We start from the raw sequence: 25479 nt of genomic DNA, 5'->3' as shown, positions 1-25479 counted from the left end.
GGTGTTATCACCATGGAAACGGGGCCGGCCCTCGTGCTTGGCTGCCATTGGCTGGTACTCCCGCGCTGGGGATATAAACCTGCGCCCGGCTTGCAGTGCCCTGAACTGTGCGTACCGGACCTGCTACGACATCTCTGTTCAGCTGGGCAGAGCCCTGCGGAGAAGGGGAAGCTCATTGAGAGGGCGTCACCGGGACCATGGAGAAACCGTGAGGCGGGCACCAGGCCCGGGGAACCTCGGAGGACTGTGGGGAGGGGAAATGGCTCTCACCAAGACCTGGAAACCTGTTTCTCTGGATACCTATGACTGGGAGAGGTAGCGAGTGCCCTGGGGGAGAGGCCTGGCGCAGAGCCGGGACCCCGCAGCCAGGGGCAAGGCGGCAGATCGGTGGTGCGGACCCCGCCGCCAGGGGCGCACGTGGGAATCGAGTTGTGGTGGCGCCGCCAGAGCTCGAAAGGGACGAGTTAGTATAGTGTAGTGTACTCGGAAAGGGAGCCATTGTGTGTGTGCGCGCGCGCACTTTTGGGGTGTTAGTGTAAAGGGAGGCAGGCACTCCCCTCCCCTCAGGGAAGAGGTTATTCCACCCCATGTGTTCTTCACGGATTCCCATTGTAGAGGCTAGGTAAAGCCGTAAGGTACCTTTCGTGCCCATATCTAGAGTTCCTCCTTCAGAAGAGCTATCGCTCAAGTCCCTCGCTAACATCTATTCCCTCCAAATTCGAGATCCAATTTAATTGGGGATGGAGTCTCCAAGGAGAGAAGGAAAACCTTATTTAGTGAACTGAGCAACAGAACCCGCCCACTGTTTGGGTGGCCGGTGATGTGGGCTGTGAAAGAATTCGCGGAGAAGTATCTCTGAGAGAATAATGTTTTTATTCACTCTCCAAAACAGGAGAGGGGCATGGTGTGGAGAGATACACAAGCATTGAGAGGTGGGGGCTTTGAGCTTCTATTGGATTATAATTGGATTAAAAAGGGTGGGCGGAGGTGGTGTTGTGTGGCCCCAGGGCTGTTGGGGCAAGGCTACGGTTTATTCCCAAATTATCGGTTTATTCCCAAATTATCGTCTGCCTGTGGCTGTTCTTGCTTCTTGCTTTCCCGTAATTTCCAGTCCTGGGGACAAACTCAGGTGAGAAACTCAGAAGAATAAAATGGCTGTCACGTTTAACAAGGTCATAGACTAGCCAGGCAAATGGTGCCACAGCAGCAAATGGGGCTGACCTTATCCTTTCACCCACCTCACACCTTTGAGAACCCTTATCTCTGCTTTGGTCCTAGAAATCTTAGTCCAAGTCTCCAGTGTTAGGGATCACTGGCTTTTGGATGACCAGGGATCCGGGGTGTTCTTGGGGAGCTGATGGCCAATGAGGATGTCCTATATGCTGTCTGAGGTTTCACACTTCTTTTATTCCCTTTGCAGCTTTTGGGGATGCTAACTGATGAACTTTTTTTTTTTTTTTTACCATTTTATTGCTTCTCTTCTCTATCGTCCTACGGCCCCAGCTCTCTTGCCCTCACCCCTCTCCCTTATCCAGCTATTTTACTGAGGGTAACCTGGTATAGTGCAGTCATCTTGGTTTCAAAGACTCTGCATTTGAAGGATAGGATTTTCCTCTAGAGGCTCAGTTAGTTGTGTTCAACTCTGTTTAATTTCCCCCCACACCCCCAGTATTTGGTCTTTCCAGGTGGGTGTGAGAATTGGACTGGACTTGTGAGAAAGATTCTAGGGTGATTGGTGTGTGTGGGGGTGAGATGTATGAGTTCTGGGTAAGTGTATGTCTTACCCATTATCCTTAGGTCTCTGAAGGGCAAAGAACTTTGGTGAAGAAAAGGGAAGTTGGGAGAAGGCAGGGAGAAGAACACAGCAGGGGAGAAAGCAGGAGAAAGATCAAGAGCAGGGTAGCTAAACCATGATTTATGGGGTCCTAGGTCTTTGGAGCTTATTAGCAACAAGGTTTTAATTAATTTTCAAACTGAGCCAATAAGATAGGTAGGGCCCCCTACCCTCCTTGATTTGATTATTTCAACTGTACTTCTGTAGACTGTGTGGTCCTTTCCTCTTTAAATCTTTGTCTTAAGGAGAGTTATTAAACCTAACAGTTGTAGCAAAATGAGTTGGGACTGATGGTGAAACATTCACTTTTGTCAGGCTCTGGAATGAATTTCATATCAGACTTTCAGTTGGCGGATGGGTGAGTTTAGTCTATGATGCCCTTGGAGTGGGAGTAAAACTCACTTTGATTTTTCTTTTTTTCCCTAGATTCACCTATGAAGATTACCAGAACACTGCAGAATGGCTTCTGTCCCACACCAAGCATCGACCTCAAGTGGCGGTGATCTGTGGTTCTGGCTTAGGAGGTCTGACTAATAAATTAACTCAGACCCAGAGCTTTGACTACAGTGAGATACCAAACTTTCTCCAAAGTACAGGTACTGGCAAGGAGGAGAGAGAGGTGGGACTGAGGGCTATTGATGGGATTCTGATGGGAGGGCAATGCTTCTGTGCCCAGACCTGTTATCCTCTATAGCATTGGACTAAAGACAACTGTTGTAAGAGAGGAAAATAAATCACGAGTCAGATTGACATTAGAATGGAATTCTCCTAAAAAAAATTTCATGATAGATAGGGCTTGTGTATGTCAATGGTACTATGTGATACCATATTTCCTATGCTTTAATGACTCAGCGCCCCTTAAGGCCTATAGCACCTCCCCCATCTACACCGTGGGCACCACAAACTCATACTCCTGTCCCATGTCTATCACTCTGCAGCTTAAATGGAAAAAGCAGTGCCTGTAACCTCTCATGACAAAGGCGGGCCTCCTTTGTCCTGTGTCCTCCTGCTATTTGTAATCTCTGCCGCTAGCTTCAGTTCTGGGAAAAGACTCATGCTAGTGAATGGCAACAAATGAATACACAGACTGCCATGTTCATGCAAACAAATAATCCAGAATACACAGAGCCTAACATTGACATACTGCCCTTTGGGTGGGGAAAGGGTAAATGTCCGCTGTGCAGAGGGGAGCTCTGAGGAACCTGAGGATAATATTCCCCGCATCCTAATAGCAGCTGGAAAGTGCTATAGCTAAGGCTTAGAAAGGGGCCAGGTGAAATAGGAGCAAGTTTCAAGTAAAGGGAAAAGTTAGCTTATTTGATTTACTTATTAATTTCTCAGATAATTAACTTCCCTTGTTTAATTTAATACTTTTTTAGACTACTACCCTCCTTCCGCTTTCCTCTGAAAAGTGAGGACTTTTAACAAATTTTTCAGGTATTTTTCAAACTTTAAAAGCAAGACTGGGAGACCAGAGCAGGGAGGTGGGAATGCAAGTTGGAGAAGAAAATACTAAAAAGAGATGGAGAGCAAAATTTTGTAAGGGAGATGAGAGTGACTGACATTGGCTCCAACTGCCACCTCTAAAGCCAGCTGCCCCCACCACCCTCTGTGATAAGGGCACTGTACTAAGCGATAAGCAGATCTTTGGCTTCATCTGCCATCTCTACCGTCCTAGCACCGTCCTGTGATAACAGCACTTGCACTAAATGATAAGTAGATTAATTTTTTAAACTTATCAACTTATTTTTTATACTCCACTTGAGTTTTCCTAAATGTCGCTTCAGTTCTACTACTAGTAATTAAAAAAAAATAAATAAACTTCTCTATTTCTGAATATCTCTCAACTCTTCCTATTGGTTTTGGTTCCTTTCCCAGACCATCCATTTCTTAAAGGATAAGTCGGCCATGTCTATTAGTGGAGAAATGCCAGATAAAGAAAGTGGTAGTAATGGTTATTACACCTGTGTGGGGAGTTATCTTTGCATTCCCAGGCCCCTGTGTGCTCTATCACAGGCACATATTGCCACAGGATTGTTTTGTGAGTCCTAATGGAGAAAACTTGTATGGGTCTAAATGCAGTCCCTTGCATTTAAATGCTAAGTTCAGTAGCCTCTTTAGGAAGTAGAATGTACCATGAGCTCCCTTTCAGAAGTGAGGATACATATAGTTTAGTTAGGGTAATAGATAGGAATACACATTTTGAAAATTTTGGAAAAGTGGTCTATAATTATTGCATTCATTATTACCTTTTGTTTTTTTAAGTCTCTTATGGTATGGCTTTCTTATTCTTTTGTATTAGTGCCAGGTCATGCTGGTCGACTTGTGTTTGGGTACCTGAATGGCAGAGCCTGTGTGATGATGCAGGGCAGGTTCCACATGTATGAAGGCTACCCACTCTGGAAGGTAAATTAGGGGCATAAGTCTGGTTGGAACTGGAAGAAGGGGTAGAGAGTTCTCTATCCCACTTTATTGCCTAACTGCCTGACTGGGTAGAGTGGGTAGAGTTTGGTTCCCTCCTTTCAGGGATGTAAAGCGTGCATATCTGCATAGTGGGTTGGTGAAATTTTAAAGACCACTTTCTGATTTTTTTTTTTTTTTTTAACCAGAGGGAGGAAGAAAGAGGGAGAGAAACATCAATGTGTAGTTGTGTGGTTGTGCCTCGTGAGGCCCCCTACTGGGGATAGAACCAGCAACCTTTTAGTTCTCAGGCAGGCACTCAGTCCACTGAGCCACAGCAGCCAGGGCCACTTTCTGATCTTTTGCTTCTAAGGTGACATTCCCAGTGAGGGTTTTCCAGCTTCTGGGCGTGGACACCCTAGTGGTCACCAATGCGGCTGGAGGGCTCAACCCCAAATTTGAGGTTGGAGATGTCATGCTGATCCGTGATCACATCAACCTCCCTGGTTTCTGCGGTCAGAACCCTCTCATAGGACCCAATGATGAGAGGTACTTCCTTTGTTCCTTTGTTCATAGATGGGGGGTTTAAGGGCTTGTCTGGAAATGAGGACAGAGATCACTGTATTCCATTAATCTGAGCTAATACAACCTGTGTCCTAGATTTGGAGTTCGTTTTCCTGCCATGTCTGATGCCTACGACCAGGAGATGAGACAGAAGGCTCACTGTACCTGGAAACAAATGGGGGAGCAGAGAGAGCTACAGGAAGGCACCTACGTTATGCTGGCAGGCCCCAGCTTTGAGACTGTGGCAGAGTGTCGTATGCTGAAGAACCTGGGTGCTGATGCTGTTGGTGAGAAGGGGTACCTGGCTAGAGTCCTGAAGAGGGAGGGATCTGGTAAAATAGAGATGGGAAGGAGTAAAAGAGTATAGACCTGATAGTGGATTGAGAGAAGATCTGACTTAAGGAAGACTGAATTTCTAGAAAGATATTAAAGGTGGTGAGGTTTGGTGTGTTGTAACATCAAACCTCCCCACTCAGCATCAAGGGCTTTAACAGCTATAATGCTAATGACCTAAACTTTATTTGATAACTGTTTCCAAGGATTATTCTAACAAATGTCATAGCCACTCCTGTACCTCTGGCTGGAACATGGAGCTACATCATTAGAACTGACTTCAGAATTACCACAGACAGTTACAAAAATAAAGCATTGCAATGTTAACATTGATGAGAAATGGGTAAGACCCTCTGAAGCCCTACTCTTTAGGAATACAGAACAACCTGAGCTCAACACCAATTTAGCTGCTTGGTTGTTTTTTTGCTTACTATATTGCTCATTAAAAATTTAACATGTAATATTGTGGGCTAAACTAAAAGTGGTAATTTGAGGAAACTATAATGTTTACATTGGAAAAGAAGAAAAAAACCAAAAGGGTTAAAAAATTAGCGAAGTATAAAATGTAAGAATTAACAAACCTGCCCTAACTAGTGTGGCTCAGTTGGCTGGGCGTCGTCCTGCAAAGGAAAAGGTTGCTGGTTCAATTCCAGGTCAGGGCACTTGCCTGGGTCACAGATTCTGTCCACAGTTGGGCATGCAGCAATTAATGTTTCTCTCTCACATCAATGTTTCTTTCCCTCTCTTCCTCCCTCCCTTCCTTCTCTTTAAAAATAAATAAATAAAAGTATTTTTTTAAAAAGAGTTAACAAACCTTAGAATAAACCCAAAGGCATCCCATATTTAGTTCAAAACTTCAAAAACATTTAGGTATTCAGACTTAATCACATAACCTATAGAATTCTCATTCCACAACTCCAGGTTAATCATTTTCAGCTAATCCTTTTATTGTCTTCACAATGTCCTGAATAAGAGAGTTGCTTTAGGTTACTAAAGTGGGTTAACTGGGTCAGTTGGACCAAATTAACCTGTGAGCAAAAGTTCAGTCCAGATTAAGAGCTCCCTTGTAAAATACTTTGGTCATATCCATATTGATTCCTGGATAATGTTTACTTAAATGACTTTATATTTTACCACTTCCTCTTTTTCTTCTCATTGCACAGTTATCTTCTGATCCTTTAGGTCTATTCAAGAATCTGTAAGGTTGTTTTCTTTTTTATAAAGCTATGTTGATATTCTAATACATGACACCAAAACTTACCTAGAAAATTCTTTTTTTAAATTGAATTCATTGGGGTGACATTGGTTAATACAATTATAGGTTTCCAGTGTACAATTCTATAGTACATCATCTGTATATTGTATTGTGTGTTCATCACTCCAAGTCTCCTTCCATCACCATTTATCCCTGCTTTACCTTCTTTTACCTCCACCCTCCCACTCCCCACCCCCTACCCCCACCTCCAGTTTTTTAAGATGTTAAATTGTCAATGATGTAATGGATAGAGATTAGGTTTAAAGGGTGAGGAAAAGAGTCATTTGAGGATCGTGACACTTGGCTTTCCTTTCCATCAGGCATGAGCACAGTACCAGAAGTTATAGTTGCAAGGCACTGTGGACTTCGAGTCTTTGGCTTCTCCCTCATCACTAACAAAGTCATCACAGATTATGAAAGTCGGGAGAAAGCCAACCATGAGGAGGTACTGAATACCGGGAAACAAGCTGCGCAGAAATTGGAACAGTTTGTCTTCAGTCTTATGGCTAGCATGCCACTGCCTGCCCATGCCAATTAACCAGCCCTGGGGTGGTCTGGCCTCTACCTTATGGGACCCAAGTAGCTGCTACCTACTTCAGACCCTTGCTGGGGTGACATGCTCTAGCCTTAGGTAATAGCAGAAAAGAGGAAGATCCCTATCCTTCACTTCCCCTACTTACACAAGACCCTCCTGGTGCCTAGTCCTCTTTTGCTCAATTGTCTTCTCAAAACAGTTCCGCAATTCCCCCTCCCTTTGCTTTATTTCCCAAAAGCTGGAGCCCAAGCCAAGCTCTACTATACATCCATGAATGTTCTCAGGACTTGACTTGGGTCACTGAACTTCACACAGTAATAGCTGCTGCTAGCTTTTTGAGATGATGCTCTCACATTCCTGGGGACTCAGTTCTATCTCCCCGAAAGTACTGGAGGCCACACAGAGGCCAGCCCAATACCTCTTGGACTTTAATACTGCCATACTTTGAGAGTAAAGGGAGATGAAATTACTCTTTTTTGTGCAATTTGGGATAAGGCTAGGGCACAGGACAAGATTGTCATAAAAGCCTGTGAGACCACATGTCTTATGTGACCATCTGCTTCTAAGACAAGTAGCTAAGAATTGAGACGGTGTGGTGTGTATAGTCAGGAAGGGCTGAAGAAAAGGCAAGATGATGAAAACAGAAAGATGTTAGAAAAGGATAAGGAGGGGCTAGGTTGTGATATATAATGGCCACTTCGCTCGGGCCAGTCTTGCCTCTGTCCCTTGCCTTCTGATTGTTTTCCTGTCCACACTCAAGAATATCTGAACTAGTTCACCGATTCCACTTTTGTTCCTTCTGTTCCATTGTTGCCAGTTCCTTGTTAAGCCCTAGTTATATTTCCTCTTGATTTTCTTTTCTTCGCTCCTCTAACCTCTTTCATAATTAATAGCAATTGTACTCTTCTGCACTCCATTCTGACAACACAGTGGCAAATACCCCTTTATCTGCTGCCAGCCTCTTCACTGCTGATTAGAGTTCTGTCAACCCCAGGCAACCTGTGAAGTTGGCTCATATTCAGCTTCTCTTTGAGCACTTTCCCCTTATTGCTTCTGTTCTGGGCTCTAGTCTTTCTCTTCATGTTTGCTTGGTTGGAACCTCCCTGTGACACAGTAAGCCAGCCACTGCATCGTGGCTCACTGCACTCTGTGCTTATCAACTTGCATTCAGCTGGCTAGCATGTTTGAAAACCACACCACCCTCTCAGGCCTGTGTGCCTTTTGAGAAAGGATGGTACTGGATGAGCCTCTAATGGTAACATTTCAATTATTAGTATATATGGAAGAAGCAGTTTGCATTATTTGACCTTCGTAGCTGAGCCCAGCACAAAGAAAAAGCTTCCTGGAGTGGCCCTACTACCACTCTTCATCAGTGCTTGTACTTTCCCCCCAGCTCTGCAACCCTACCTGAAGCTTGGTGGTCTGCGAGCACCTATCATTTGTCTCTGAGAGACCTGGTGTAGAGGGAAGTACTGTCAGGCCTTTTAGATACACAGACAACCATAACTTGTTCATCTAAGGAGGTACCTTGTAGGCATTGCTTATAATCAAGTTATTGCTGCATGACACTCAGCTAAGATAATGTTAGGAATGTAAAAATGGTCTTTCCTCAAGTGCCTAACAATCTTTTTTAAAGAAAATTTATTTTTCAGTTACAGTCAACATCCAACACTTATATATTAGTTTCAGGTGTATAGCACAGTCGCCAGATAGCCATAGAATTTATGAAGTGATCCCCCTAATAATACAAGTATCCACCTGGCACCATACATAGTTATCACAATATTGATACTTAATCTTGTCACCTCTTTCACCCAGTCCCCTCCCCTCTGACAACCATGAATTTATTCTCTGTATCCGTGAGTCTGCTTCCACGTTGTTTATTTTGTTCTTTAGATCCCAAATAAAACTGAAATCATGGTATTTGTCTCTGCATCATTTCACGTAGCCTAATGCCCTCTGTCAATGTTGTCACAAACGATAAGATTTCATTCTTTTTTATAAGGGCCTTACAATGTTAAGAGAGATGCATGTGTAAAACCATTAACTATTAATATAAGACAGTATAAAATAGGTACATGTCACACATGATGGGAGCCCAAAGGATGGACAGATTATACACACTGGACCATGGGGATTGGTTGTTTAAGGAAAGTTTTAAACTTTGAGCTTAGTCTTAAAGGCTGGAAGGGAGGAAGAGGATTTCACACCAGGGTGAAAAAAGCACAGAGCTATAAAAAGTACTGGACATGTTTGTGGGTCATTGTCACAACAGGTGACTGGAACAGGACAAGGGGCTCTACTGAGACATGGCAGACATGGGGGTCAGAGGAGGTCTGCACTTGGTGCTTGGCTTTCTTATCCCTGATCTACCTTGGTGGGATAGGTCAGGAACCAGAATGGTGCCACCTGAAAAATATGAGATGAATATTTAAGGGCATTTCTAGCTTTTTATATTTAGTAGAGGGTGTTGTGTTTTATAATTGAATATTAGGTTCAAGAAGAAAATCACGTTAAAATTATGCATTTGATGCCCTAATTCAAAAGTCTAATTTCTTAGTTGTAACTTATGTTACAAAAAGTAGGATTCATCTACTTTATGGGTGTATACATACATCAAGTGTATATGTTACTATGTTCATGTCAGAGCATTAAATATACCCCTAAAGCAACAGAAAAATTGTGCATCCTTTATAATACAAACTAAGAGGTATGACAAGGAAAGTAGCTGCAGGCAAGTGATAATCACTTAATTTTAGGTAATATTAATTTAAAGTTAATTCACTAGAACTTTAGGTTTGAGGAGTATGAGTTGGGGAGAGAACATGAACACAACATGTCTTCAATTTTTATTTTATAGCATCTTTACTGAGATAAGATTCACATATAATAAAGTTCACCCTTTTAAAGTATATAGATCAATAATTTTTGGTATATTCACAGGTAAGTGCAATTATCACAGTCAATTTTAGAACATTTTCATCACCTGAAAAGGAAATCTTGTACCTTTTAGCTATCATTTTACACCCTCATCTCCCTAGTCCAAGCAACCACTAATGTACTTTGTCTTTATAGATTGAACTATTTTGGACTTTCATGTGAATGGAATACTATATGGAATCTTACAGACTTTTGTGACTGGCGTCTTTCACTAAGCGTAATATTTTCAAGGTTCATCCAAGTTGTAGCATGTATTAATACTTCCTTTTTATAACCAAGTAATATTCTATTGTATAGGTACACTACATTTTGTGTATCAAGTGTCTTCAATTTCCAAATGCCAAGTAATCCAGCCCAAATTGAATGTATCAGTTTAGGTGACCAGGAGAAAAAAGGCACAAAGTCAAGGGAGATGTCTGGGAGGCCCACCTAAAGAAGGATTGTTCTTGAAAAGACCTGGTGATGAAACTATTCTCTGGAGGAGCCTGCAGAATGCCTGCAAAATGGATTGTTTTTCCTGAATCTCAGGATAGGTGTCAAACACACTCCATTAAGTTAGGCTTACTTCCCTGACCCTACCATGGCCATTTTTACCAACATCAATAATGTTTATTAATCATGTCCTTTAAATAGAACATTGCCCTAAAACCATACCATAAATTGATAATGAGACAAAGTGCTTGTAATCTAGATGGGTGACAGAATACGTGTATAAAAAAAGAAACGCCTTAATTAGTTGTGCCCTCTATACCTACTTGTAGTCTTTTCATATGTTATATTGTCATTGTTTAGAATTGGCTTCTACCACCACACTATAAGAGGGACTAACTTTTTGAAAAAAGAATGCAATAGTGTGTAAAAAGTAGCATGTGCTGTGTCAGTGATGGCTTGTGCTACAGGAATACAGAGGAGAGAACTGACACTGGGGATGGGGAGTAGGAAAAAGATTGGTGAGACTTGAGTTAGGTCCTACCAGAAGGAGAGATGAAGAGGATTGGCAGAAGGCACTACATGCAGGCAAATTTAGGAGTGTTTAATCATTTAACAGATTGAAATGGTTAAATTGAAGAAATCATGAAGCAGAATAGTGGGAGGTGAGGTGGAGAGGGACTACATTGTTTAGGGCTCTGACTCCAGGCTGAGAAGTACTTTATTATTGAGGCAAGAAGGCCAGTCATTGAAGGCTTTTAAACTCAAGACTGACAGGTGAAAATCACTGTATTATTTTGATGAATTGAAGTTTAACTGCCAGGCTTGTTTTGATGGTAGAATTACTCTTATCCCAAAATAGCTGTATAGAATAGCATAATTGGTGGTGTTATTTATTTTTAATCAGGTTGAGGTTTTTTGTAGTGTTTTAAAGAATATGCTGTTATAAAATAAAATGTAAAGGTGAAGTGTAAGCATTTAGAAATGGAAATGTACATTGAAGTTAAATTAGTATTTTTCTGTATTTTTTGATTAAAATTTTGACTAGGTGATATAACTACATAATTAAAAAATTAAGCAACATTAAATATAAATATATACAATATGTCCTCCATCTGCCCTTTCTGCCTCACCTTGCTGGTAACCACTTTTTATTAGTTTCTTGTGTGCTTTTCCAGGATTTGTATAAATATGAACAAATAAAAATACATATTCTTATTTTTTTCTCCTCTTACGACTATACACAGAAGTTAGCATGTTATATGTACTGTTTGCATCTTGCTATTTTATTTTATCTTACTATATCTTGGAGATCTTTTCACATCAATAAAGTAGTGTGCTTTCTTGATGAGTTAGGTCAATGCTGTTACCTCGTATTTTTTAGAAGCAAAGGAAGAACATGGTCTTACATTTTTTAAAAGCCATTTCCCACTTTGTACAAGACTAATAAGTTGCAAGATTATTTGTAACAGGAATACAAAGAGAATATGTTAACTGATGCCCCTTTAAACAGAAGATGGGGAGACTAGAACCATTCATTCTGTGCTGTGCCCTCTGTATAAATTGATTTGGCTTACATTTGCTTTGCCATTCTCTTTGTAAATAGGCCTCTGATTTTCATAATTACTTTTTGTTTCTAAAAGACACCCTTTGAACAAACACTGGCTTCCTGCCTGCTTTTTCTGTCATTGTAAATTTGAATTTTAATGAAAATGAAAAATTTCCTGTCTTTAAATTTTGGCCTAAATTACACTTGATGTTTGGGATTAATCTCCCTTTCTTCTCTTGTATTTAGGTCAAAGAACCCCCATTCTCCCATCAGGTTTTCACTTTCACTTCCATTCTGAATTTGTTCATTTTAGGAAGCTTACTTTACCTCACTTGTCAGACTCTTTCTTTTTTCTTGTTTTCTTTTCTTCTCTGTTATTCATGTTTTGTATGCCATCTTGCTTGTTAGCTATTTGATTTTGACCTTAGTCTTTCCTTTTCCTATTTTATTTTGAATGTTTCTACCTGAGCTACTATAATTTTATAATAAAAGATTAGTAGGAATATAATACTACTTTATGTGTAGCCCCACCTGTCCTAGTTCTATCAAGTTCTTTTGACCATCAAAGGTTGCCTAAGGTCAATTCCAGTTCATAATATTAATCCTCACTGCCCCTCCACCCCTCAAATAGAAATATACAGCAACCACCACTGTTAGTACCCCACAACTCCATCAAACAAAGTGTGAGAATATTTTCCATTAGGGAATAAAGTTGATATTTGGCACAGTAGTTGTCTTTGATATACTTGTTTTGGAGGTAGGAGGTATTCACTCGGAACATCTATAGATAAAATGTCAGGGATCCTCTGAAGCCCCTGAAATGCAAGATTAGGTGTGTGTCTGAATTTGAGGGGACAGGAGAAAGTTACTGGTTTCCTTGGATGCTTACTCTTCCTTGGATGCCAACTCTCCCTCCTTCCTCACCAGTGGATAGAAACCACTCATTTTTAGAAAACAAAGATGGAATTATTATAACAGTAATTTTGGATATTTCCTGCCAATTGTCCTTTTTATATTTGTCTTCTTTTTTTCGATTTTTTCAAATATATTTATTGATTATGCTATTACAGTTGTCCCATTACCCCCCCCTTCATTCAACTCCATCCTGCTCACCCCCTCCCTCCCACATTCCCCCCCCTATAGGTCATGTCTGTGGGTCATACTTATAAGTTCTTTGGCTTCTACATTTCCTACACTATTCTTACCCTCCCCCTGTCTATTTTCCACCTATCATTTATGCTATTTATTCTTTCTACCTTTCCCCCCTCTCTCCCCCTCCCACTCCCCTGTTGATAACCCTCCATGTGATCTCCATTTCTGTGGTTCTGTTTCTGTTCTAGTTGTTTGCTTAGTTTTCTTTTGTTTTGGTTTAGGTGTGGTTGTTAATAAGTGTGAGTTTGCTGTCATTTTTACTGTTCATAGTTTAGATCATCTTCTTTTTCTTAGGTAACTCCCTTTAACATTTCATATAATAAGGGCTTGGTGATGATGAACTCCTTTAACTTGACTTTATCTGAGAAGCACTTTATCTTCCCTTCCATTCTAAATGACAGCTTTGCTGGATAGAGTAATCTTGGATGTAGGTCCTTACCTTTCATGACTTGGAATACTTTTTGCCAGCCCCTTCTTGCCTGTAAGGTCTCTTTTGAGAAATCAGCTGACAGTCTTATGGGAACTCCTTTGTAGGTAACTGTGTCCTTTTCTCTTGCTGCTTCTAAGATTCTCTCCTTCTCTTTCATCTTGGCTAATGTAATTGTGATGTGACTTGGTGTGTTCCTCCTTGGGTCCAGCTTCTTTGGGACTCTCTGAGCTTCCTGGACTTCCTGGAAGTCTATTTCCTTTGCCAGACTGGGGAAGTTCTCCTTCATTATTTGTTCAAATAAGTTTTCAATTTTTTGCTGTTCCTCTTCTCCTTCTGGCACCCCTATAATTCGGAGGTTGGAACGTTTCAAGATGTCCTGGAGGTTCCTAAGCCTCTCCTCATTTTTCCAAATTCTTGTTTCTTCATTCTTTTCTGGTTGGATGTTTCTTTCTTCCTTCTGGTCCACACCGTTGATTTGAGTCCCAGTTTCCTTCGCATTACTATTGGTTCCCTGTACATTTTCCTTTGTCTCTCTTAGCACAGCCTTCATTTTTTCATCTAATTTGCGACCAAATTCACCAAATTCTATGAGCATCCTAATTACCAGTGTCTTGAAGTGTGCATCTGATAGGTTGGTTATCTGTTCGCTGCTTAGTTGAATTATTTCTGGAGCTTTGAAGTGTTCTGTCATTTGGGCCATTTTTTTCTTTTTCTTTTTTTTTTTGTCTTGGCGTGCCTGTTACTTAAAGGGGTGGAGCCTTAGGTGTTCACTGGGGCGAGGTAACGCTGGTCACTGCACTGTGATGCTCTACGTGGGGAAGGGGCCGAGAGGGAGCAATGGCGCCCGCTCCACTCTGCTGGATTTCTGTCACTCCCTCTGCTACACACAATCAAACTGGGCCCCTCTGATGCTGGTTCCTGGGTGGATGGGCTTGTGCATGCTCTAGGCCCCTGTTGGTCTCTCCAACGACCTCTCCTGTGGGGCTGGGAGTTTTTCCTGCTGTCACCCCAACCCCCACAGGTGTTTTCAATCAAAGGTTTGAGGCTTTATTTCCCTGCACTGGAGCCCTGGGTTACGCGGTCTGCTTTGCTCCGCCCCGCCGTTCCTCCCGGTTTATCTATGTACGAATGTGGGGCCGCTGGGTGCTCCCCACCACATTGCCTGACCCGTTCTTGGCCACTCTGAGTCCAGCCCTCTCGGTTTATCTGTGCGTGAATGTAGGGCTGCAGGATCTGCTAGTGGTCAGACTGCCCTCCCCGTTCATCCCACACTCCGCCAGTCTCGGTCCGCCACAGCAACACAAGTCCTCTCTGCCCTGGCTGCCCGTCTCTGCCCCTCCTACCGGTCTGGATGAATGTTTCTTTTTTATCAACTTGGTGTCGGACTTCCTTGCCTTTTGATTTTCTGTCAGTTCTGGTTGTGCGAGGAGGCACAGTGTGTCTACCTACGCCTCCATCTTGGTTCTCCTTTTTTAAAAAAATTTTTTAATGACTTCCCAGTTTCTAAAATATTTTGTTTATTGACTCTACACTCTATGGCTGGTCTGAGGACTTATTAGTAGGACTTCCAAGGATCTAGGAAACTGATCTTTGTTACATTTCCACAATACTGGGTTCAGCAATGTTCTGGGACTCAAATCTACTGGCCTAGACAGTCTGAAAGAGATGCCTTAGAGAACCTAACTGTACCCTGTGATAGTATTGTGCATTGTATAACCCTCAGACACATGAGGTGCCTCTGCCCAAGGAAGGCCTGTGGGCATGTTTACTTTTGCTTATGAGTACAGGTAGGCTAGGCTGAGAGACACTCTTACATTTCCATACTCTAGGTGGCTCTCACTTATTTAGGGTTTTCAGTAATGATGCACTCTTCTGGTGAAGGTTTTGGAGTCAGGATGTGTGTACTGCTATCTGAACTGGAAAATTTATTCCTCAGTCTGAGTCAACTGACCTTGTTTTGTACTTTGTAGATAAATAACACTGTTTGATTTATTCAAGTGTTGTCTGTGTTAGGTCTTGTCATCAATCTGTACCTAGTATTGATGTTTTTCAACAGAGTGGGCACTTAGATAACCATAACATGTACTTGACAACATAGTATTGCGTTTATGTTTGTTCATTTTTTCCATTTGTTTTGAACTTTGTCCTTCGATAATCAGATCTATTAAGTCTTATATATAAATGGTGTGTGTGCATATACATATACAAAGCAAAACCCAAAATTCTCAACTTGTAAACTCTGTCTATGAAACATTGAGAAAGCTTGAATCTTTTCAATATCTCATACACAACACCTGTAATGTATATTTTTCTAGGCTGCTGAGCAGAGATGAACACATGAGGAGGGTATGTTTATTCCATTTACTTTACAACTCTTCTAGGGATTGGGAATACAGAGAACAGAAAATGTCCCTGCCTTCATGGGGTTTGCCTTAAATTGAGGGAGTCAGACTATAAATAAATATAAATTTTAAAAAAGGTAATGATAGTGTTAAGAAAAAATCAAAGTAAAGGGATGGGAAAGTAATAGAGAAAGAAAGGCAATTTAAAACTACAACTACACAGCAGAGAGAAAGAAGGAGTTTATACCCTTTGTGATAGCATGGATGGAACTGGAGAGCATTATGCTAAGTGAAATAAGCCAGGCAGTGAGGGACAAATACCATATGATCTCACCTTTAACTGGAACATAATCAACAAAAGAAAAAAGCAAACAAAATATAACCAGAGACATTGAAGTTAAGAACAATCTAACAATAGCCAGAGAGGAGTGGGGAGGGGATAGTGGGGAGAGGGGTTTTCAGGAACTACTATAAAGGACACATGGACAAAACCAAGGGGGAGGGTGGAGGCTGGGGAGGAAGGTGGGTTTGGCTGGGGTGGGGTGGAGGGGTGGGGAGAAAATGCAGACAACTGTAATTGAACAACAATTAAAAAAACTAAAAATTAAAGAAAACTACAATGAGAGTCACATTCATTGGAATATCTATAATACATAAGACAGACATTAACAAATATTGTCAAGGACAGAGAGGAGCAGAGCCCTCAAACATTACTGATGGGAATGTAAAATGATGTAGCCACTTTGGAAAACAGTCTGGCAGTTTCTCAAAAAGTTAAGCATAAATCTATTACATAACCCAGCAATTCTACAGTATCTAGAGAAATAAAAACATTTGATTTTTACAAAGCTGTCAGTGAGGCTTCTTTTAAAAGGTCAGTCAGCTCTGGCTGTTGTGGCTCAGTGGACTGAGTGCCAGCCTGTGAACCAGAGGGTCGCTGGTTTTGATTCCCAGTCAGGGCACACACCTGGGTTGTGGGCTGGGTCCCCAGCAGAGGGCACATGAGAGGCAACCACACATTGATGTTTCTCTCCCTCTCTTTCTCCCTCCCTTTTCCTCTCTAAAAATAAATAAATAGGCTTAAAAAAACAAAAGAGGTCAATCAGCTAAAAACCCTTTTAGTAACTCACTAAAGGAGTGAGTTATTTCAAAAAGGCTGGCTCAGGGAAGGCCTTCTTGAGGAGCTGACATTCTGACAGAGGCCTGAATTAATGAGGGAGTGAGTAATGCAGTGATTAGGGAAGAGTGTTCAAGCAGAAGGTATAGCTAGCATAAAGGTTGGGCAAGAGCAAGGAGGCTAATGTTATCAGAGTAGAGTGAACAGTAGGAATAATGGTGGGAGATAAGGTTGGAGATGTAGTCAGGTGTTGTAGGTCATGGGAAAACATTTTGGTTTTTATTTGGGGCATGAAAAGAGGCTACTGAAAGGATTTTTAACTGAATGACCTTTTAAAAGAAGCCTCACCGGCTGCTTTGTAGAAGATCAATGGTTTGAGGCAAAAATGGAAGTAGGGAGATCAAATAGGAGACCACTGCAATAGACCAGGCAGAAGGTTGGTTTTTGCTTGGACCAGTGGTGGTGATGGAGGTTGTAAGAAGAAGTCAGATTCTGGAGATAATTTGAAGGTATAGCAGACGTGACCTAGAAGTAGGGAATGAGAAAAGGGGAGAAATCAAGACTATCTCCTAAGTTTGGGACTGAGAAAAGGAGTTGCCATTTCCTGAGATAAAACCCTTAATGGAAGAGTGATTTTGTTTTCTCAACTGTTAAGTCTGGAAAGTCTAGACCTCCAGTTGGATATGTGGGTTATGCAGTTGGAGAAATGAGTCTGGAATCAGACAGGAGAGATTTAAGCTAGATATATAAATTTGGAAGTCATTAGTATGTAGATGGCATTAAAGCAACTGTCTGGATGATATCATCTAAGGGCAGAAATTAGAAATATATATATAAATTTATATTTAAAATTTTAAATTAAAATCTTATGTAATTATAAAGAGAGGGGTCCAGCACAAACAATCCACGTAAGAAATTTTGCTATGTAAGTGGTGGTGGCTGAAGGATGAATGTGGGGTCCAGGGAAAGAACTGTCATTTTTATTTCTTTGATGGAAAACATTTTGACATGGAAAGGAGCCAACTAGGACTTGGGTGTGATGTGAAGGAGGAGAGAAAATGGAAGTTAAATGGGAAAAGGTTAATCAATATTGATATAGTACCCTATGACTTGCTCATAGTACAGTTACAACTGTGCTGTGTGATAGGGATCCTTGATAATGAAAGGGAATGAGTCCACATTGGGAGCTTAGCTTTGACTTGTTACCAGTCCATACAAGAACAGCAGAGCTAGAGAAATTGCTCTGCAAAATGGTCCCTGCGGGAGGTAATGACACTGGCATATAGTCTTCAAGAATATTAGAGGGAACACAATCTTTCCTTCCCAAAACCTCAGTGCTACATATATTGAGACATACTTGTATAATGTGGCCAGGCTTTGAGATCTGGATGGAAGGAAGCAATTAAAAAGATGTCTGAGTGTGGAGGAATGGCTAGGGCAGAGAAAAGTTGTAGCTATCATGTTAAAGCATTTTAAAAAACGAGGCTGTACCATTGATATTATAAATAGACAGATTCCCCTAGGAGTAATCACTGCCACTATAATTTCAAAAAAGCCATTGAGCCCTGGCTGGTGTGGCTCAGTGGATTGAGTGCCAGCCTGCAAGTCAAAGAGTCACTGGTTCAGTTCCCAGTAGGGGCACATGCCTGGGTTACAGGTCCAGCCCCAACAAAGGGCATGTGAGAGGCAACCACATTGATGGTTCTCTCCCTCTCTTTCTTCTTCCCTTCCCTCCCCCTCTAAAAATAAATACGTAAAACTTTTTTTAAAAGCCATTGATGCTGAACTGAAAAGTATGTGGCCAAATTTAACCAAAAGAGCCAAGTAGAGAAGGACCTAATCTATGATGAGAGGGAGGAAGACACTGGACCTTTCATGTGAATAACCACAGCATGGAAATGTATACAATGACTTACTGTTTACAAAAGATTTTACATTCTGAACTTCTGACCAAGATGGAGGCATAAGCAGATACACTTTGCCTCCTCACACAACCAAAAGTACAACAGATTTAAAAACAAACAAAAAAACCAGTACTGCCAGAAAATTGAACTGTATGAAAGTCCAACAACCAAGGAGTTAAAGAAGAAACATTCATTCAGACTGGTGTGCCAAGACAAAGAAATATGGCCTAAATAAAAGAACAAATCAAAACTCCAAAAATAGAACTAAGTGATGAGGAGATGGCCAACCTATCAGATGCAAAGGTCAAAACACTGGTAATCAGGATGCTCACAGAAATGGTTGAGCATGGTCGCAAAATAGAGGAAAAAGTGAAGGCTATGCAAAGTGAAATAAAGAAAAATAGACAGGGAACCAACAGTGAAGGGAAGGAAACCAGGACTCAAATCAATAATTTGGACCAGAAGGAAGAAATAAACATTCAACCAGAACAGAATGAAGAAATAAGAATTCAAAAATATGAGGAGAGGTTTAGGAACCTCCAGGACAACTTTAAACGTTCCGACATCCGAATCATAGGGGTGCCAGAAAGAGAAGAGGAAGAGCAAGAAATTGAAAACTTGTTTGAACAAATAATGGAGAACTTCCCCAATCTGGCAAAGGAAATAGACTCCCAGGAAGTCCAGGAAGTTCAAGAGTCCCAGAGAAGTTGGACCCAAGGAAGCACACACCAAGGCACATCATAATTACGTTACCCAAGATTAAAGAGAAGAGAATCTCAAAAGCAGCAAGAGAAAAGGAGACAGTTACAAAGGAGTTCCCATAGGCCTATCAGCTGATTTCTCAAAAGAAACATTACAGGCAAAGGGGGCTGGAAAGAAGTATCCCAAGTCATGAAAGGCAAGGACCTAAATCCAAGATTACTATATCCAGGAAAGCTATCATTTAGAATGGAAGGGCAGATAAAGTGCTTCCCAGATAAGGTTAAGTTAAAGGAGTTCATCATCACCAAGCCCTTATTATATGAAATGTTAAAGGGACTTATCTAAGAAAAAGAAGATGATTAAAACTAAACAGTAAAATGACAGCAAACTCACGGCTATCAACAACTGAACCTAAAACAAAACAAAAGCAGACTAAGTAAACAATTAGAACAGGAACAAAATCACAGAAATGGAGATGACATGGAGGATTATCAGCAGGGAAGGGAAAGGGGAAAAAGGAGGGGAAAGGTAGAGGGAATAAGAAGCATAAATGGTAGGTAAAAAATAGACAGGGGGAGGGTAAGAATAGTATAGGAAATGGAGAAGCCAAAGAATTTGTATGTACCACCCATGGACATGAACTAAGTGGATACGGGTGCTGGAGGGAGGGGGATGCAGGGCAGAGAGGAATAAAAAGGGAGAAAAAAAATGGGACAACTGTAATAGTATAATCAATAAAATATACTGTAAAAAGATTTTATAATTCTTTATTCTTTTTAGTTTTGATATTTATAGAGACCATTCAGTATCATTAATATTATTTTTATTTTCAGATGAAAAAAAAAAGAGGCATAGAGAAAGATTACTTGACTTTTCCACCATCCCGCAAAGCAAAGGGGTGGCTAAGCTAGGACTCAGATTCAGGATTTTTGTATCTTTGAATCTATATGTAACAGAATCAACCGGGTTCTATTGCTCTGGGTTCTTTTTGCTTGCCGCCAATAAGAACTGTGGTTCTCAATGCCAGAGTTTGGTAAAAATGAAAGGAACTATTTATTCAAAAGTTATACAGGTTTAGAATAACGGCGGAATTCTGCTGTTAAATCTCACTCCCTTTAGAAACAAAGAAGCACCCACAAACACATAGTCCTGTTCCCCCTGCCAAACCAGGTGTGTCAGAGGTATCGTCTCTCAGGAAAAGACATAGAAGTCCGAGGCTTAGCCGGGCAGATTCCCATCTGTATTCTGACTGCCTTCAGTCATCCGTGATAGGCTAGCTAGGCTCCTCCTTTTTTTTTTTTTAAATTTTTATTGTTATTCAATTACAGTTGTATGCCTTTTCTCCCCATCCCTCCACCCCACCGCAGCTGAACCCACCTCCCTTCCCCACCTCCACCCTCCCCCTTGGTTTTGTACATGTGTCCTTTATAGTAGTTCCTGTAATCCCCTCTTCCCACTGTCCCCCCCCCCCATTGTTAGATTGTTCTTAACTTCAATGTCTCTGGTTATATTTTGTTTGCTTTTTTCTTCTATTGATTATGTTCCAGTTAAAGCTGAGATCATATGGTATTTGTCCCTCATCACCTGGCTTATTTCACTTAGCATAATGCTCTCCAGTTTCATCCATGCTGTTGCAAAGGGTATAAGCTCCTTCTTTCTCTCTGCTGCATAGAATTCCATTGTGTAAATATACCATAGTTTTTGGATCCACTCGTTTGCTGATGGGCACTTAGGTTGCTTCCAGTACTTGGCTATTGTAAATTGTGCTGCTATGACTTGAACAGACACTTCTCCAAGGAAGACATACAGAGGGCCCAGAGACATATGAAAAGATGCTCAGCATCACTAGCCATCAGAGAGATGCAAATTAAAACCACAATGAGGTACCATCTCACACCAGTCAGAGTGGCCAACATAAAGAAATCCACAAACAAATGTTGGAGAGGATGCGGAGAAAAGGGAACCCTAGTGCACTGTTGGTGGGAATGCAGACTGGTGAGGCCACTGTGGAAAACAATATGGAATTACCTCAGAAAACTAAAAATAGGCTCCTCCTTTTAATCCAAAACTGCATCCTCAGGAAGGGCTGGAGAATCCTGCATTCTTTCAAACCGCGTAGCCAAGCCTCGGCTCTGCTGCTACATGATCAAGTGGCTTCTCCTTCTCCAGCTGCAGGGTCAATAGCCCGAAAGAAAGGGAGAGAGAGAGAAGGCGTCTCTCATGGTTCTCCCACTCTCCTTCCTACTGGTCTAGAGCACCAGCATGGAGAGAGCGAGAGCTCCCGCTCTGCTCCCAAACTGCATGGCTCAGCCCCAGCATGGCTGCCGCACCTTGGTTTAACTCTGAGCAGATTTTCCTTTGGAACCCATTTCCAACTCCTCCCACACTCGATTACACTTGCCAGTAGTCTGGTTTCTTCTGCCTTGCTCAGCTGCCATTATTGGTCCAGGTAAGCGTGGCTGTGATGTAGAGCTAACAGCCGTGCTGCTCTCTTGCAGGTGCCGCAAGTCCCTCTGGCTACACCAGGCTTCGTGGATTAGAGTCACGCCCATCTCCCTGGCTCCTGAGTTGAGTTTTAACATACTAAAACACTGACCAAGTTGTTCAAACACGCAACCTAACTTTCAATGGCCCTACTCCGCTTCTCTCATCCCCCAAGTGATAGCTACCAGGGGAAGACGGGGGGGGGGGGGGGGGGGGGGGGGCGGGGGGGGGCGGGGGTCTCCATTTGGGAGAACCTCTAGGTCAGCCCTGTTACATACAGAGAGTGATGTGTGTGGATAATGTATCAAAACACATTGCATATTTAGGCTGAATATAAAATATGGCACATTGGAGATGAACAGGATAGTGAGGAACTGTCTTCTATTACTTTAAAAGAATTATTGATGTAAAAGAACCAAATTTATTCTATAAAGCTTTGAAGAGTTGGAACTAGAACAGGGAGATGGATTTCACTCAGTATTAGGAAGAGCTCCACAAAAAAGAAATTGTTGAATTATGTTCTTGAATTGTTGAAGGAGAAGCTAGATGAACATTTGGCAAAGCTACAGAGGGAAAATTTTGATCTTACATCCTCTAAAATTTTGTCCAAATCAAGTCTCTTGGGATATTAGGACTTGTTTACAAAAGCCTGAATAACAATAGCACAGTTCCCAGACACTCTAGCTATTGGGAAGGGAGGTACCATCTATTATGCTGCAATAATCACATAACCAGGCATGTCCGTTTCTGCAGATCCTCTCTACGCTAGGAGAGGAGGAGTCTGGGGTGGGGGTTAGGAATGAGAGGGTGGCTATGTTAGGAAGAATATGGAACTGTGACAGATTCCAGACAAAAGTGGAAGCAATTCACTGCATTATCAGCAGAGAAGGCAACCCTTAGTTTAGCAATTGAAAAATCATCGGCAGCAAAACAGGAGGAATTCACCAGGGAGGGGGACAGAGGCAGTGTCTCAGAGAGGATGGAAGGGGAAGGGTTACACAGGAACTTTGGGGAAGGAGTGGTTTGTGGGTGGAAGCCCTGTACCCAGGTTCAGTTAGTGGTTAAAGAAGTAATTTGTTCCAGGAAGCAGTTTAAAGGGAGGATTTTTGTGTGGGCAGTAGTTTGTGAGGGAAGTGTCAGGGAGAGGTTATGGGGATAGTGAAGTGAATGGGAGGGGCACTTGTTGAGAAACACAGTTTGCAGGGGACTTGCTTCGCTGGGACTGAGTTTGGTGCAGTGACAGAGGCTACAGGGGCAGAAGAAAGTGTCCCAGCTGTGGCCTTTAAATATACATAGATTTAAATGTACATATTTAAAACTTTAAATTAAAACCTTTTGTGATTATAAAAAAATACATACTAAAATATATGGAACAATTGGACAGTGTAAAGAAGAAATAAATAGCTCCTTTGTCCCCTCACTGTTACCAGTTTGGTGTACTTACTATGGGTTTGATATATATTTTTTGGAAATTTCTAATCTCTACTTTGTCCCAGCTTTTTGCTTTGAAAATCTTCAAGCCTAGAGAAAGGTTGAAAGAATATTGTGATGAACACTAGTATACATATCTTCCACCTAAGTCATTAATTATTAACATTTTGCCACATACACACTTCCTTTTTTCCCCTTTTGAGTCACTTGAAGGTAAGTTGTTGCAGACATCATGCCAATTCACTTTTAAATAGATTGGCATGCATCTCTACGTCTCCTAGATAGGAACATTATGGAACATTACTATTATCTCACTTACGAAGCTCTGTATTAATTCAGTAAGATCTGCGTTGCATTGACCAATTGATCAATAATGCCTTACTACAGGTTCTAAGTGCTTTCCCTTTTCTTATTTCTCTTGCTTATCTTTGAAGGCAGCACCTATTTGGCTGCCTGTTATCTTGCAGTGCAGTGCAGGATTCTTCCTTTCCCTTGAGCTCATCTCAGCTGCTCTCCTCCAGGAGGGAGAAGGAGAGGGAGAGAAACATCAATGTGTGGTTGCCTCTCACGCACCTCCCAGGCCTGTGCCCTGACTAGAGAATCAAACCGGCAACCCCTCAGTTCACAGCCCATGCTCAATCCACTGAGCTACACCAGCCATTAGCTAAAGCTTTCCTTGGGGATCCTTCCCTCCCTTCTTCTTGCTCTCTTTCCTTCCTTTCCTCATTCCTTCACCATAACTTACTGCGTGCTACTAAATCTTATTTGTGTTTCACCAAATGCTGACTTTTGCACCAGGGGCTGCCGACCCAAATGAACTTGGTCTCTGATCTCAACAAAGTAGAGAAAAGGCAGAGTTTCTCCTTGGTAAGTGGTTCCCTTTCTCGGTTCTGAAACCTGCTTTTAGGAGAATCATGCCCATAGAACTGGCTTGTCCATCTGGTGACTTTTCCAGGGTATATGGGCTTCTCATGGAAAAAATTCTCTGCTCCTGGGATAGCTAGATGCCCTATTATCATTACCTGGCCAGAGCACCAGGCACAGTTTTCATGAAGAGAAAGCAAGCCTCTTTACCTTGAAATTTTAGCTTTATTGCTCTCCTGTGGGATGATTTCTGTGCAGGAAAATATCTGATTTGCATATTGAGGGACACCCATGTCTACTTTCTTGATATAAGATTTATTTATTTATTTTTGTTTGAGGTAGTTGTTAGCTATTCTTTCAGGATTGTTCCCAGATGTAAGGATGTGAACATGGAGGTATGTGAACTAATTTTAACATTTCAGAAATCTTAATGAAAACCACAAATTTACTCTGAAAAGACTACAACATGCTAAAACTAAGTTTATTTGAATTCAGTTTATTTGTGGTGACCCTGGTCATCTCATTTTTATATGTTTTTTTTAATTAATACAAATGGGAAAATTAAACAGTGGTGATTCAAAAGTATAATAGCAAATTTTCCTCAAAACTTGAAAATTTGATATTGAGAATTAAATCAGGTCAGATTAGCATTTGGTAAATGGTAGCCACCATTTGTAAAATCAAGCCACCCAAACTCTATCTATCACCAGAAAGTGTGGGGGCACTCAGAACACACAGATTCTAGTTTTTGGGACTAAAATGCAGTTGTGGGGAAATACAGTGATTTTAACATTCTCACAACTAAAATACAATCAGTCAAATCATATCCTGACTCTTTTTTTTTAACCTTCATTTGATTTGTGTTATCGTTTATCATAGATGATTTTGCTAGCTCCCTTTAAACCTGTCTTGGAGCAAGGTGGAGTATGAAAAAATACAAACCAACAAGCATGCTAATATATTTTAAGAAAGAGATTGGAGAGCTTAGAGATTAAAAAGGAAAATTCTAATTTTTGTTATTGCTTCTTTGTAACCATCACTGTTCAGGGGTAAGATTTTGGCTCAGTCCTTAATTCTGAGTCAAAAATATTTCCCCACTCTCATCCTGGCCTGAATGAATATTACTCACCAGCCCTGCTCACCAAAGAAACACAGCAAACACATCTTCACGGTTTGGTCTCCCGCTGAGGTCAGGGAGAGAATGTGTGCAACAT

General features: G+C 41.4%; 1 protein-coding gene across 5 annotated transcripts; it reads left to right on the top strand.

The window, feature by feature from the left end:
* The first annotated feature begins 6 nt into the window (after nt 1–6).
* Nucleotides 7–22128, top strand: PNP (purine nucleoside phosphorylase). Of its 5 annotated transcripts, none has more exons than XM_045201762.3 (7): nt 7–208; nt 893–932; nt 2261–2430; nt 4137–4240; nt 4608–4783; nt 4895–5085; nt 21985–22128. In XM_045201762.3, exons 1-7 carry the CDS (start codon nt 13–15, stop codon nt 22056–22058), a joined length of 951 nt encoding a protein of 316 aa, XP_045057697.2. In that variant the 5' UTR covers nt 7–12; the 3' UTR covers nt 22059–22128. The 5 variants fall into 5 exon arrangements, with proteins under 5 accessions (XP_045057697.2, XP_045057696.1, XP_045057698.1 ...); XM_045201761.3 differs by lacking the exon at nt 21985–22128 and adding an exon at nt 6707–8844; XM_045201764.3 differs by lacking the exon at nt 21985–22128 and adding an exon at nt 6707–8844 and having other exon boundaries at nt 92–315.
* The last annotated feature ends 3351 nt before the right edge of the window (nt 22129–25479 follow it).

The sequence above is a fragment of the Desmodus rotundus genome, chromosome 7 (assembly GCF_022682495.2).
Source record: "Desmodus rotundus isolate HL8 chromosome 7, HLdesRot8A.1, whole genome shotgun sequence".
Lineage (NCBI taxonomy): Eukaryota > Metazoa > Chordata > Mammalia > Chiroptera > Phyllostomidae > Desmodus > Desmodus rotundus.
Note: the sequence above shows the minus strand (reverse complement) of the source record. Positions and strands in the feature narration are given on the sequence as shown.

Bases quoted from the DNA above. Each gene is read 5' to 3' on its own strand.
- PNP (XM_045201761.3), top strand. From the start codon at position 13: ATGGAAACGGGGCCGGCCCTCGTGCTTGGCTGCCATTGGCTGGTACTC. The intron at 933-2,260 runs GTGGGGGCTTTG...TTTTTTCCCTAG, and splicing joins AGATACACAAGCATTGAGAG to ATTCACCTATGAAGATTACC. The intron at 4,241-4,607 runs GTAAATTAGGGG...TTTGCTTCTAAG, and splicing joins AAGGCTACCCACTCTGGAAG to GTGACATTCCCAGTGAGGGT.